Raw genomic sequence first — 16,847 nt, forward strand, 5'->3', positions numbered from 1 at the left:
CGAGAATCACGCGTTATGCGTGAAATCGAACGTAAAAACAGGACAAACAAAGGTCATAGCGTCGTAGTCGCGTCAAACATCACGTGGGATTCGACAAACGCGAAAGTATTTCGGGGACACTTCCATGCTTAATAATGTGCTGTCCACATTTGATGATAGGCAATTTCGATTAAGTAAGGGTATTCGGAAGCAATATTCCTCTGTCGAAGATCGGCCGGTCAATGTAAGCTGCGAAATAAAGAAATTCTAGTTCAAAATCAAATCGTTCGATTTTTGCAGCAGACGTTCGACGCGCGTCTTTCATGCATCTCGCGAGATCTCGCAATTGTTCGGAAAATCACCTATTATCTAAAATGACATTCAGCTTTTATAAACTGATAGCTATGTATAGAATGGCAACCTTAAAACATGAAAGAAACACCAGGGTAATAAAGTCCAATAAAGCTGGTACAGAGTGCTGTTAGGCATCAAACAGTTGTTTTAGATGGTGATTGGGGCCAAAGTTTGGCTGTAATTTGTTAACCACTGATGATTAAGATTGTTTTGGAGAATAAATTAAGAAAGGACAATTGTTTTCTTAACATTGAACACATACTGTAAATAAAAAAGTAAAATTAACGAAATAAAATCCATGTTAACATGTAAAATAACAATAGAACTCATTATTTTAATTTATAAACATAATTAAAACCCAGTGAGTATGCTCAAAACATCAAAATTATATAGTAGTGAAAATAAATGATTTCACAGTAATCTTCTACACTCTGGCACAAGCACTCACATTAGGTCACAATCAGGAAAAATATACATTTAATCAAAAAATTATATATATTTTTTCTTTCCATTTGAAAAATGCTGTAAAAATGTATGTACAGTATAATACAGGTGCCGATTCACACAATGAATACATTACACATCGGTAACACTCTAATAAGTAACTTTTCCCACATACAATCTCAAGCCATTCCCTTTACAATAAACATGATTATAATGTAACAACATGAAGTTGACCAAAAAAGTCAAAATACTCAAGCAATTTATTTGAAAAGACCAAATAGAGTTGATGGTATCAGTTAAAAAACTTTACTACACTATGCAGCTCAAATACTTAATATTAAAATCATTGCTTAGATAATAAAAGATAATTGTGATGTATTCATGACAGATCTCTGCAGATTGTAAGACCCTTCTCATCCTCTAAAATGTTTTCAACTCGTTCTCTCTGCAATACAAGGAATGAAAGACAGGTGTTATATTAGCATATTAAGCAAACACTAGAATGACATCTACTGCAAAACACTTTGAAAAAGCTACATGACATTTATAAAATTTACAGCAAGTCTCATAAGTATTGGGGCAGCCAATTTGCAAACTTGCTCGTGAATTGGCTAACTGCTTGAGTTTTGACTGAACGGTCGGCTTTCAATTCTCTCTGGTGCCATCCTATATAACAGCAGGGGATGGTCATCTTACTTCAGGAGCTAATCAGCCACAGTTGGATGACGATTTCACTTTCAAATATACCAGGGAAAGTGTTCTATGTGTAATGAGGTCGATTTTTTTTTAGCGATTGGTTCAGAGATTCAAAAGCCAACTGTTTAGCCAAAATCAAAGCAGTTAGACAATTCGCTAGCGAGTTTGCAAATTGGCTGCCCCAATACTTCTGAGACTTGCTGTAACTCAATAAACAATCTTAATATAGCTAAAGTGCTAACACAATCACATTGTGAGAAAATACTTTCTTTTAAATTAGGTGCATCTTGAATTATCAAAATTACAGATTAGCTAAATTTGATAAAAAACTATGCTACATGTAGCTAAAATGACATGGATGGGAGAGAATCCTACAACTTGGGGGCACTTAGTCTATCATTGATTGCGAAATTGTTTGGCTAATTTTGAATTATTATTGATGTTCCCAGCTAAAATGACATGTTTTACAGTATGTGTATCCAAGTTCAGGCAATAAAACCAGTGACTTTTCTAAAACAGCGGTACATATATATCCCACAATGCAATGTGGTGATGCATGGGGGATGATCGAATTGAATTGCAAATAGTTTGAAATACTGCATGTGGTTGCTCTCTACACTTTGAAATGCATCTGATCAGACTACCGGTAAGTTTTTTGACTCCAGACCCTGTGATTTGGCAACAAATTCATCACACATAACACATTCCTAGCATCACAAATGACTTTTCAATCTCCCGGGTTGCCATGTTTGTTTTTCTACTATATAGTATGTAAACGGGAATGTGGGGACAAATATTAAATGGCCATAAGAGTAGAGTTGTACCACATGTTTAGAAGACAAGGCAGACTGTACTAATACTGCTCAGCTGACTAAACAGTGGACTCTGAGAATTTAACTTAGAATCTCCTTGAAGCTTGGTAAACTCACTAACCACTGTACCATCACCCAGGTAGGTACAGTTATGTATATAATTTAACCTAGAATCTCCTTGAAGCTTACTAACCACTGTACCATCGCCCAGGTAGGTACAGTCATGTTTATAATTTAACCTAGAATCTCCTTGAAGCTTGGTAAACTCACTAACCACTGTACCATCGCCCAGGTACATGTAGGTACAATTATGTTTATAATTAGTGATATTCAACCAAATGTTACAGGGAAAGCAATTACCAAATTTGTTCTATTGGTAGTACATATATACATGAATAATGTTGGTCTGTATATTATCCTAATAAGTTACATTTTAATGATCTTCTGTATTTATCGGAAACATTGCCCTTGACTGGTTTGTATTTCAAAAACTCAGGCACTTGAAAATAAAATTCGCACCGCGTTTTTGTGTATTTGGGCCATCAAAAAATTGTCCAGGTGCTGAAGCATCATCTATGGCCAATCTTTTGCAATGAGTGATGTAAATTAAATATGGTAATATACGATAAGTTTTGGTTTATAAGCACTTTCACTGATTATGTGATTCTCACAGAGCAAATACAGTCATAGTCCATACTACTCACCTGCATAGAGTCTAAGTTATCCCCTGATTTGCTATTCTCTGGATAAGGTGGTACCAATGCTTGCAACCTAACTGCTTTCAATGACGTTGGCTGGCATGCTATCAAATGCTTTATTTCTTCTGCCTGCAATAAAATAAATTTTAACTCAAAACAGAATTTGTTTTCATTCACGATTTATCATAGTCCTTTCATTAATTCAACCACCTAACTTTGTCTGCAAAAATTATTTTTGATTTCCCATTTTTTTAATTCGACCACCGACAGGAGATAGAGCATTTAGATAGCTATCATCTCAGTAATTTGTTTTTTGATTGTAATGAATAACAATAAAACAAGTTCACTACCGGTAATTTGGGTTTTGGGCTATAAATGGATGTTGATCAAGACAAAAAAAAAAGATTTCGTGGGGCTTTAAAAATTGTTCACATTTTTCTAGACAACAATGTCCATAAGACCTGCACAGCAAACGACTGTAAAATACTTTATTTTAGCTAGAATTAATTTTCACTGTAGAGGATTTTTGGGTGTTTTGTGTGGAATTTATTTTTACTGATTTTTGACAAGTTGAATGTAAAATATAAGAAAACTGGTAGATTCGCGGGATTTTATTTTCACTGAATCATTCCTCCAGCGAAAATTAATTCCAAGCAAAAATAAAGTTACAGTATTGCTTTTATCGTGCACATGTAAGTTGAATTGAAGGCGTGTACATGTACTATGTTGTTCGAATCACACAAAGTCATATACATGTGTAATCATAGGTGTTAGTCCATTGAGGGTCTATGGTTAGTCAGACACTTACTCTATTTGCATTATATCTGAGTCTCATAACACGTAGCCTATTGCGGGCCTCAGCAGCTCTGTAGACACAAAATAGATGTATCAATTTAATAGCAGTTTATACTGACATTATTTTTAAGTACATACAGTCTATATACTAGTAATTTGGGATACTGTAAAGGGATTAATTATTCACTGGGTTTCAATTTTGCTTATTTCGCTGACTGGAAATGCGCTAAATTAATTGAGCATAGAATATATTATCTAAATGATAAAACCATGAATTTAAAACCCACTGAATATGCCTGAAATGCTAAATCAGTGAAATTTAAACCCAGTAAAAATTATTCAAATACAGTATTTGAGATCTGACTATATACAAGACTACAGGTACTCAGCAAGTTTTTAAAACTGTCGTTTTTAGCACAGTTGTTTAATGGGTGAATCAGATTCTAAATGCGGCTCACGCTGTTACAAACTTGAGTACACCATGTGGACAAGAAATGCAAGCATCAAACGCCCTCTATCAATGATTTATTTATTTTTATTCATTTTCAATATTTTACTAAAGGTAATATAATACTAAAGATTTTTAAGTTGCTCTTGCAAATTACCACTGTTGGTTTTATCTACTGGTTGATGGTCATATTGAAATGTGTTAAGAGGTTACCAATGTGAAATTTACATGTAGGCGAGGACTGGATGAATTGGGTTTTCTGCAAATTACAATGATGTACCATAGTTGTTTGGTTTAACCATGCCCAGGCAAACGCCCACCCACTAATTTTGATACAATAAAGAAATTGAGGTTATATTCGGGCATACGCCAGGTTTTTTTTTTCTACACTTGTTATAAAGAAAATTAAAAAAATTTATTTTGAGTTCTTTGTATTAACAATTGACTGTTTCTGTTAAAAAAAAAAAATGTCAATTGCATAAAACGAGCGTTGAACGCTGAATAGCCGTGACAGCAAAATAGATAATTTCGCGTTCTGCCTTTAGGGCACTGCTGTTTACATAATTAACATTTATGTTTCAAGGTTTTTTATCAGAATCATAACAGTCAGCAAGTCTACAAAATGTATATTAAAGCAGAAACAGTAGTTCTCTTTTTTAAATACGTCGTGGCCCTGAAAAGGGCCATTTGGTTTGTGTTTCCTTAGAAACGATTCAAGCAATATCGTCTATCGAGAGCCGCAAAGCAAGTGTCACACTGTTCGGCTCTAGCGTCATCGATAATGAACCAATGTTGCAATATTGTAGCAACTCATACCTGGGAGAGTGGCTGAAAGCATATTGATTTGGCTTTATAAAATATTTGGTAGCAGCTTGCGAATCCATAACTGGGGCCATCAATTTTGCAATGTCACGATGATGATTTAACCTCTATGATGAAACACTAGTAGTGGTGTCATTCTTAGCCAATCAGTAAAGCAGATGCTTAAAGGTCAAAGATGATAGAGCAGAGTAGTTTGCATGTGACCCCATTTTTCTTATCTCTTTATTGTGATTAGACGTGCCATGCTGACAGACAGCGAAATCTGTGGATTAAAAGTGCTAAGTACAAATCGTGTGGGACGACATCAACGAACTTCAGGAAGAAGCTGTAGGGATTTTGTTCGTCAACGACAGTGACGCAAACTTGAACTTGAGCCTTTTGACTTTGACGAAGATGGCAATGAACATGCAAATATAGATCTGAGAAGTTTTTTCAAACATCTATGAACTTTCGTAATTTTTACTGTGTAAATTATTATTATTCGTGTATAACTGTTGATCCTGTATCTGACATTTTAATTCATTTTGAGTTCACACATATTGAACATGATTGCGGCGAGGAAATTCTAATTCCAATGATTCCTCACTGTCGATTTTTATTATTTCTGGTTTATTTGTCACATTATAAGCAATAAATTATTTTTGTTATACTAGTTCGATCTGCGTGTTGTAAATTTTTTTGCAGGGGATGTCCGGGTATTCTCCCAACCCTCTCTTTTTGGCAAATTTTCATGTTCAGGACACTGGCGCTTACCCAGACAACTACAGTAAGTTATTCGCAAAACAACATATTATGATATTCTGTAACTACCGGTAATTTATCTGATCCATGGCATTAGAAGGAATGCTAAACACTGACGTATTTGATGAAAACAACAGTGTATTTGTTAATGTGAACACAAAGTTATTTTGATGCTGATAGAACCAATAGAACACATTGAATAACACAGCAAGTGACAACTTTTGTTCTTGTATCCATTCATTATAATAGATATATGACAACAGAAATTAATGTACTGTGGATACAACATTCATTAATTCTTACTTCAACTGTCCAATCAGTTTACTATGTTTTTCTTTATCCAATTCTTCTTCTATTGGCCTTGGCTTCAATGATTGTTTCTGTTCTTTCTTCATCTCAAGCAATCTAGTTTTTGTCTTTGCCATGGCTTCAGCAACATGTTTAGGAGGTTCTTCATACTATATACAATAAATATAAGAGAATTTCACTTATATTGTATTTTCCCACAACATGCTTTAATGCTATATAATGCACTAGATAGTGCAACAACAGGAATGTCTGGTGGGATATTTTGTGGTTCAATGACCAAAATTACAATTAAGGGAAATATTACACAAAATCTAAAGCTATTACTGTACTATTTCACATGTGTAGTAATGAAGCCAACAACTAACATAGCAGTCCTCAATTAATATCACTCTTCTTACTCCGTGGAATCAAATGTAAAGAAACTGAACTTTGTGAAAGACAACGTTTTACCTAGCGATGAAAATTAAATATTTCTAGTACTGTAATGATTATTCTTTAAATTAACATCTCAGTTTTTTTTTGGTTTTCATAGCATTACACGATCTTTAGGACAAGTAATCATGACCTTTGTATCAAAACAGGTAGATACATTGTACATGTATACTCGGCCTAAAACACCAGTCACGGAGAGAATTTGTTGATTTCGGTTTGTTCCGAGCGTTCAGGCAGAAAATCTAGGCAAGTGCCGAGTTTCGGACCCGAGTATCTAATGGGACCGAATTTTTCAGCACGTGCCAACTCGGTCCAGATCGTTCACACACGTTACCACATGTGCCGACTCGGTCCTGAGTCTCGACACATGCCGAGATCTCTAACGTGAATGCCACTATAGTTTCCGTGGCGGTTGTTAATTTTGAGTGCTAATCCGGGCCGACCTCTGTTGCTCACCGTGGTGAGTTCCCTGTATAGGTAGTGTATTACACCATTTTGTGAAATCACACAACAACAAAATGACCATTTCAGAATAATCTGCACTACTAAGAGACACTTACCGCTAAGTATTTGCTTCTTTCTTGTGGTGCTAAATTAGATAGCTCCCTCTGTGTTAGAGTTTTTTTGTTTTTTGCTTTAAACTTGCCATCAGAACTATCATCTGCATCCTGAAAAGCACAAGAGACATACATATCAACAATGAAATGAATGATAACACTTTAAAAAAAAACAGTAATTATCTCTGACATTTCTTAGCAATGAGCATCATCTGCATGACTGCATGACATATATTATACCATACAATGTATTTGTTCAACCAGAAGCAGCTGGTTTCTAAGTTATGAATGTTTTGCTAACATTGTGGTCATGGTCCTTGTTTCAATTGCTTCTTCCATTCCTTAAAATCAAAGGCTTGCAATTTTGCTCTGATAGTGATACTTTTTTTAACTTATTCCTGGTGACATATCTGCTTTCCAGTGTGTATTACATTTGAGTGTTTCTGACCACTTTTTAATAAATGTTAAGAACTTAATTTGTCCTTTTCAAATCAGTTTTATTTTGTAGGGCTATCCTGGTTAGTATTAACATGGAACCACAAGTTGAGTTTTTTAGTAGAGTTTTTGACAAATGTTAATAAAAATAAACTTTATACTTTATAGAATCTATAGATATATCTAATTTTTCTATTAAAATTTTCGAGCTCTATTATAAAGGGAACAAATTAATCAAAGAAAGCTTAGAAAGAACTCCCGTGTGCTGAGAGTATTGAAGACACATTAAAAATTAATTCAAAATTACTTGTACTTGAGATATTGATGGAATAGCTGAAAACTAATTATGTAAATCAGGTAACTGATATGAACAGATTTGAGTGTAAAACTAATAAGACCTGCGTAATGTAATATCTATGTACCAAGTTTCATTGAAATGTGATTAGAACAAAAAAACTATGAATTATTATGAGAGAATTAATATGAACAAATTTCAACCCAAAATTAATCAGGCCTGTCTATTCTTCTAGAGCATTTATGTACCAAATTTTATTCAAATGTGATGATCAGTAATTGAGATATTAGTGTTAATTAATTATTTTAATTAGGTAATAGTCTTAGGTTCATCGAAATGTGATAAACGTTTTATTAAAATCCAATTAGTGGTTCTTTATATATCAGTGGAACATTCATGGAAAAAATTAACTAATTATGCGAATTAGGTAATTAATATCCACAATTATTTACCCTAAAACTAATCAGGTCTCTGCATAGTCCTAGAGGATCTATGTAGCAAGTCACATTGAAATATGATAATCAGTACTTGAGTTATCAGGCGAAAAGCTGAAAATTAACTAATTTAATATGCTAATAAGGTGATTAATATGCACAAATATTTACCCCAAAACTAATCAAGCCTCTGCACAGTCTTTAAGTAACTATGTACCAAGTTTCATTGAAATGTGATGATTACTACTTGAAATATCAAAAGCTGAAAATTAATTAATAATGCAAATTAGGTAATTAATATGTACTGATATTACCCTAAAAACTATCAGGTCTGTGCAGTGTCATATGACATCTATGTACCAAGTTTCATTGAAATGTGATGATTACTACTTGAAATATCGAAAGCTGAAAATGTATTAATTATGCAAATTAGGTAATTAATATGTACTGATAGTACACTGAAAACTATCAGGTCTGTGCAGTGTCCTATGACATCTATGTACCAAGTTTTATTGAAATGTGATGATTAGTACTTGAGATACATGTATCAGTGGAAAAGCCAAAAATTGAATAATCATTATGCAAATTAGGTAATTAATATTGCACAGATTTTTACCCAAAACTAATCTGCGCATTAGTTCAGAGCATCTATGTGCCAAGTTTCATCAAAATCCAATGAGTGGTTCTTTAGATATCAGTGCAACAATCATGAAACAGCTAAAAATCAGCTAATTATCATGCAAATTAGGTAACTAATATGCACAGATTTTTACCAAAACCTAATCAAATCTGCGCATTGGCCCAGAGCATCTATGCACTAAGTTTCATCTAAAATCAATGTATGGTTCTTGAGATATCAGTGGAACAGACACACACACACACACACACAGACACACAGACAGACACACAGTCAAGTATAAAATACAATTTACTTGACATCAAAAGATTAGTCACAGATTTTATGATCATTTAAATAATTAACACAGCAACTCCACTATTCATCTATCAATATGCAAATTAGTGTATATTCATTAGACATCAAATTGATAAATCAAATACACTCAGCCAGCATTTTCTAAGTCAAGCCTACGTCACAAACTGGTCAAAATCCCCCAAACAGTGCCAGCAACCAATCACAGACTAGCATAAACAATAGCTTTCCCTGACGATAATACTTAGCAACGTTATTTCCCCCACGCTAACTTGAAAAATCTTTGTTTCGTTTTTGTTTCCGGTCTGTCTTAGAGAATACTCACAAGCACAGTCAGCTGGCGCACAAGTGATAATAAAATAAACGTGATATTTATTATATGGAGGACGCCATCTTTAAGTTGTGAAACGCGGTTTTCAGAACATAGAACACGTTCCCAGGGTATTTGAAACCAAAAATTGTCTTTCAAAGTCAGTCACCAATCAGAAAATGCTTTACAGTAAGATGACAATTTCAGTTTCAAATACCCCAGGAAAGTGTTCTTGTTTTATGTTTTATGTTCTTTGCGTAATTAGGTGCTCGTATGCAAAAGATTTTTCTACACAAAAACGATTAATTCGATCAAATCTTATTAGCAATTGGCTTAATAATACACCAATGTATGGTTTGGCTGTGAAAGATTGCTATTTTTTGGCTGATTTTTAGGAATCTGATAAACGCGTTTCACAACTTGTTTCTTTATTTAGTTTCATGTTGTATAGTAAATATCCATTTATTTTATTATCACTAGTGCGCCAGCTGACTGTGCTCATAAAGATACATCTAACGTAACAGTAAGTTATAATCAGTGTGAATCATGAGCTTCCATAAAATATATACTTTGATATGGTTTAAAACAATTCTTCTATAGAAACAATTTAGTGTGATTTTACTTCCTGGAAATTTCTACTACACCCTTAAATATTAACTGCCAAAACTACAACCAATCTCAACGCCACCACAGTATTCAAACTTCAAACTAAAATGATAAACTCTCGATAAACTAGCCCTGTTTACAAAACAATAGATTGTAATAGACTGAGTTTCACAGGGCTCCCTCATCCATAGGCATAACTCTAATCCTTACTCTGCCCCTCCAGTGCTCTACCCATCCCTCTTCGTGTCACTTATAGTTATTTGTATGGCAAATTGAATTACATTGGGGAAGGGTGGGCTGGAGTGTTAGGGTTAGCCTGTTAGGCTTCAGGTTAAGGATGAGAGGACACTTGTACATTGTATTAGCCCTGCGTACACAGAGCTAACATTGTATCTGCTCGATATTGCATGGATCTCGTTTTTTCAGTCAATGATCTTCTTGTGACTGTATTTTGTAAACTAAATTAACACATTGAAATCTTTCCGTCGTAATATCATATAAACTCACCTTTCCGTTCGCTGGCATGTTGATGTCTTACGATATAGTCCAAAATAAAAAGGCAACGATAGCACGAGTACTGCGCAAGACTGTGGTGTTCCTTTTCTGTTCACAATTAAAACAACATGGAGGCCGTGTGTGAAAGGGGGCTCGGCCACTCTTTGTTACTTTCGTTCAAAACTTCGATAAATTGACAGGTTAAACAGACTCGCGGGCGCAAATATTTCAAATCACAAAAATGTTGCCATTGATGAGTTGGCAGGATCGCTATAAACTGTATAAAATTCAAAGGTAAACAACAATACCAATCAAAAGACGCGTTGAGTAAGTGCGTTTCCAGGTGACCGTTTGTTTGTTCGGTAGATGGCTCCAGTATTTATGTGAGCGCCACCAGCGACCGAAGTCTCTGATTTATCGCGTCTGTCAACAAAACTGCCAGGTTGAATACGTCGTCAAATTGTGAACAAGATTTGATAAAATTATTGTAAAACAGAATAACTATATCATTCAGTTTAACATTCTTTGAATTTTGAAATTGCCTTAATTGTAGAAGGCAGACAAGTATATTTTCTAACCTCAGCTTCAGTAAACCCATGTTTTTCCAGCAATAAATTGTTCACATTTCGACATGAAATATCTACGAGAATCTATCTCTGAATACTAAAAAAAACCATTTTCAGTTAACATTAATGAAATCTATTTCATTAATTTAGTAGAAAAAAAAAACAGAAAATAGTTCAGAAATAGGAAATATCCAAATACAGCCACTCCAATTCCTATAAAGAAACACAAAAATAAAAATTCTCGTTTAAACTCTGGAGGAATATCCCTGTTCTTTGAAAAACGTTCTTCGTAATGACATTACTCAAATGACAAGTCACTGAGAAATGAAGACTTCGTCTGGGCTCGTTTTGATAAAAAGTTTTCTTTTACTTAGATAAAAATATATCAATCTCTACACATTCTACTTGAGTTAAAAATATTCCAGCTAAAAAAATGTCATGAAATTTTCATCAATTTGCCGGTACATAAAGGAAGAAAGATGTTGCCATTTTCAACAATAATGTTTCCCCGACCAATAAGTACAGACAGTTCCTACAGAGTAAGGGTATCGTGATCTGGCAGTTAAAATCAATATGGCAACCAGCTACAAGACATTGCAGCTATAGAACATGAACCCTTACCAGGCTATTGAACAAGAAATACAAAATTACAAAGAGAAAGGTGCAATAATGATACAAGGCGATTTTAATGCCAGAACTAAAAATTTAATTGACACAATAACAGATTATGAGGACAATTATACTCCAATGCCAGACAATTATATTTATGAAAAAGATATGAAAAAGAGAAAAAAAATGGACACAAGGAAAAATACATTTGGAGATCACCTTATACAACTATGTAAAAATAATCAACTACATATATTGAATGGTAGATATAATGGTGACATACTTGGTCACTTTACTTGTCATGCGGACAATGGAGGTGCCAGCACTGTTGATTACTTTCTAGCTGACAATAGATTAAGTAAATATATTTTGAACTTTAAAGTCAAAACATTAGTACCAGGAAGTGACCACTGTCCAATATCAACAACAATACAAATGCCAACATTTACAGAAACAGAGTTTAACATAAACAAAAACCTGCAAAATCACCCAGGAAGCTATAAATGGACGAAGTCAGCAACAGATATTTACAAGATATTTTTAAAAACAAAAGAAGGTGAACAATTAATAAAGTCATTTACAGAAACTGATTTTACAAAAAAACATGTAAATGAGATAACCCAAAAATTTCAAAATTTATTAGAAAACATTGCCAAAAAATGTAACATAAAAAAGACAAAACACAGAAAAAACATTAAGAAAAGTAAAGTAAAATGCACTGACTCAAACTGTATGAAAATGAAGAAACAACTAGAAACTCTTGCCAAGCACATACAACAGAGACCTTATGATGAAAACTTGAGAAAAGTATATCATGAAGAAAGAAAACTATTCAGAAAATATGTCAAAACACTTCAAAAGGAAAGATGGCAAATGATGAAACAAAAATTAGACAACCTGGATAATGAAGAAAATACAGTGAAATTTTGGGAGGTAATAAGACAATACACAAAGAGAAAACAAGACAGCATTGTGTCTGAAATACCATACAATGATTGGATAAACCATTTCCAGAATATCAGTCAAAATACTAGTACTTCAGAAAAGAGACAATCAGAAATACAGAAACTATTAAGGCAATTAGAAAATATGAATTTCCTAAATAATATGTTGAACACTGAAATATCACTTAAAGAAATCAATGAAGCTTTGAAAAAGATAAAAACAAGAAAATCAGTTGGAATTGATGGCATCCCATCTGAAATGCTAAAGCATAGTCATCCATTAATAGCAGAAGCATTACAAAAAATTTTTAATATCATTTTACAAAGGGGAGAATATCCAGATTGTTGGAACACAAATATAATCACACCAGTACATAAAAAGGAAGACAAATATGATCCGGCCAATTACAGAGGCATATCAACAAGTAACACAATTGGAAAATTATTTGCAATAATTTTAAATAAACGTATAACACAACATCTTGAAACCAGCAACATAATCCATAAAAACCAAGCCGGCTTTAGATGCAATCACAGAACAACTGATCATATACTGACATTACATACACTGATCAAAAAATACCAATCAAAAAACAAAAAGCTTTACACTTGCTTTATAGACTTAAAAAAATGTTTTGATAAAGTTTGGAGAGAGGGACTATTCATAAAATTATTACAAAACAACATATGTGGTGGTGCATATCGAGTCCTAAAACATATGTATATGAATATGCAATTCAAAATTAAATTAGATGACAAAGTGACCGAGAGCTTTAAAATGCAAGAAGGTGTCAAACAAGGGTGTCCATTAAGCCCAACATTATTTAACATTTTTATAAACGACTTGGTAGCCAACATTGATAACTGTACAATGAATAGTCCAAACCTAAATAGTCAAAACATCTCTTCACTTCTATTCGCTGATGATATTGTTCTAACAGCTATTAACAAAGAAGACTTACAAAGGTCATTACACACACTTTATGAATATACAAAACAATGGGGTTTACAGTTGAATATGAGAAAAACAAAAATTATGATTTTCACAAAAAATGGTCATAAATCAAAAAATACAGAATTCTCATATGGGCTAAACACGATTGAAAAAACAAACCAATTCACATATCTAGGGGTAACATTTAATATAAATGGAGCAATGAACATGACCATGGAAAGATTGGTAGATAAAGCAAAAAAAGCTGATGCAGCAATCAAACCAGTATTAACATCAAACAAGTTAAACATGCTTTTACAATTGAAATTATTTGAGGACATCCAGACACCAATTTTAACTTATGCTGCAGAAATTTGGGGAATCAATAGCAGACCAGAGTACTGGGACAAAACGTGTACAGAAAAACACCATTTAATGTTCTGTAGACGATTATTAAATGTTAATAACAGAACAAGTAACATTGGTAGTAGAATGGAAATTGGACGACTACCATTACTAGCAAACATACAACTGAATGGAATCGTATACTACCAAAATATTATTAAGAATGGCCCAATCAGTCTAGTATATGATGCAATAAAAGATCAACAACAAAACAAATATAATGACACATGGTTAATGAATCTGCATAAAATAAAACAGCTGTATGATATTAAGAATTTAGAAACAATTAAAAAAGACCAGTTTAAACAAAAAGTGAATGAATACATATTACAATTATAAATGGAACCAAGATAATCAAAGACCAGATTCAAAACTAAGAACTTATACATTACTGAAGAAAAATATAAATACTGAACCATACATTAAAATCCTTGATAATAAAGAAAACATTGGTCTATTAGCAAAATTGAGACTAAGTGCTCATAAACTAAACATCGAGATGGGAAGGCACAAAAGACCAAAAATAAAAACAGAAGACAGAAAATGTACTAAATGCAACCTACTTGAGGATGAAATTCATTACATCACAAAATGTGAACTTTACACAGATGAAAGAGAGTTGTTATATTCACATTTTTCAAGGAAAATTAACAATTTTCAACACTGTACAAACAAAGAAAAATTCATTCATATATTGAATACAAACAACAAATATTTACTAACAGAGCTTATCAAATTTATAAAAACAGCAAATACCATTAGAGAAAACCACCTAATGGGTCATTACTATTTTTTTTTACATTATTTCATGTAACTGTATTGTAGTAGATTTTAGATATCAAACTTGTTATGTTTATTTTAACACCTTTATTGCATTTCATAAACCAAAATAGATATGTAATTCATTCTATAAGGTTGTAATAAAGAATTATCTTATCTTATCTTATATATACAATTATCCTTACTGGTAGATGTGTGGGAGATCTCACCAGCTATTAAAACTGAGCAATAATCAGCAATCAATTTTTCGAACATATTTTTGTATTCTGTATTTATTCAAGTAATTCAGCATTTTCAGATCCCTACCAAATGTCGTATCACATTCAAACTAATGCTTTCAGTGGTAAAAAGTATCAGTCATGATAGCACATGTAAACCAGGTAAAATACATTGACAGAGTAACACTTATAGATAAGTATGTGAACTTTGTACACACTGTGTTGTTATAAAGTTACCCTGTCACGTGAGTCAATAATATGCGCACACATTATCAATAATCAATAATTACATACAAGATGGTCGTCAAATCCACCCCGAACGAGTCAAGTTCACTCATCAAAACGCAGGTAATAGTATTTAATTGAAATGACTATTAGTACAAATGGAGGTAACGTCCACATGTCCCGCGTTGTGAACGCATGATAGGCTAATCTCTACCGACAATAGGTGATTTTCCGTACAATTGCGAGATCTCGCGAGATGCATGAAAGACGCGCGTCGAACGTCTGCCGCAAAAATCGAACGATTTGATTTTGAACTCGAATTTCTTTATTTCGTAGCTCACATCGACCGGCCGATCTTCGACAGAGGAATATTGCTTCCGAATACCCTTACTTAATCGAAATTGCCTATCATCAAATGTTATTAAGCATGGAAATGTTCCCAAAATACTTTCGCGTTTGTCGAATCCCACGCGATGTTTGACGCCACTACGACGCTATGACCTTTGTTTGTCCTGTTTTTACGTTCGATTTCACGCATAACGCGTGATTCTCGCAGTGTACGGAAAATGGTCTATTTCACGGCTCTGTTGAATAGGTGTACAGAATAATGCAAACCGGCGATAATTTGACAATGATCAATATATAAACGTAATATATCAGGTGACTTAACAACTAAAAATAACTTGAGTAACATGGCATGAACCCCAAAATCGCGGGTCTTGCGGCCTTTGCTGTAAAAGCCGACGGCATTTAAAAAAAAACGCCTTCGGCATTTTAATTTGTGGCATTTCATTGAAGTTAAAAACAGATTAGGTTCGAGACATTTCGACAGTCTAATGTACTAGTATTATGGACATCTGCCGTACCGTTATCGTTACATCACAGTCCTCCTATCACTATGGTTACATATAACGACACCGAGTGGTTCAAATTGATTATCGGAGTGTTATGCAAATCAGTAAAAAAAATAATACCTCTGTTTCACCGTGACTGATTTTTGATTTGAAAATTACCCCTTTTTTCGATGAAACTCTTTTCAATCGGAAGTAGGGATCAGGTTGACAAACGAAGCTTCTCCCCCAGCAAATCCGAGCTCACCGCCCGCTCACCAGCGATAATGTGAAATCGTCAGGCAACCCAAATGGCAAACGCAAACGCGATGGGCGTTATTCACGATCAGTGATATTCGGGAAAATATTTTTTTCCCAATTTCACAGGCATTTTTAGATGGCTTTGCAATTCCAGTCACGACTCGGATATAGTAGTTTCATAGAATTTAAGGTAAAAGCATTATTTTGCTGTGCCATTTCTTTCCCATCCCTGTAACCTCAAAGTTTACAATTTACGATTGTAATGTAAACTTCACTTACAAATCTGCACCAATGTATGCGATATGTACATGTATGTACAAAATGCGATCAAGAAAATGTTATATAAGTAAAAAGTAGTTATGTGTATGTTTAATAGCCGGTAGTCGTCGCGCCCGTTCTGTTCGATATGGGACTCATAGCGACGTACACAACGCGTGTAAAATACATTGATTATTTACATGAAATTAGACCACCGCCCCTTT

The 16,847-nt window shown here is 33.8% G+C and overlaps 1 protein-coding gene across 1 annotated transcript; it reads right to left on the reverse strand.

Moving 5' to 3' along the window:
- Positions 1–809: 809 nt before the first annotated feature.
- Positions 810–10,945, reverse strand: LOC100369389 (protein LKAAEAR1-like). Its single transcript, XM_002739739.4, has 6 exons — positions 10,606–10,945; positions 7,091–7,198; positions 6,093–6,247; positions 3,792–3,849; positions 2,990–3,112; positions 810–1,222 (listed from the first exon to the last, which is right to left on the reverse strand). Exons 1-6 carry the CDS (start codon positions 10,621–10,623, stop codon positions 1,157–1,159), a joined length of 528 nt encoding a protein of 175 aa, XP_002739785.1. The 5' UTR covers positions 10,624–10,945; the 3' UTR covers positions 810–1,156.
- Positions 10,946–16,847: the final 5,902 nt, after the last annotated feature.

Source organism: Saccoglossus kowalevskii, chromosome 14 (assembly GCF_978046115.1).
Source record: "Saccoglossus kowalevskii chromosome 14, keSacKowa6.1, whole genome shotgun sequence".
Classification (NCBI taxonomy): domain Eukaryota; kingdom Metazoa; phylum Hemichordata; class Enteropneusta; family Harrimaniidae; genus Saccoglossus; species Saccoglossus kowalevskii.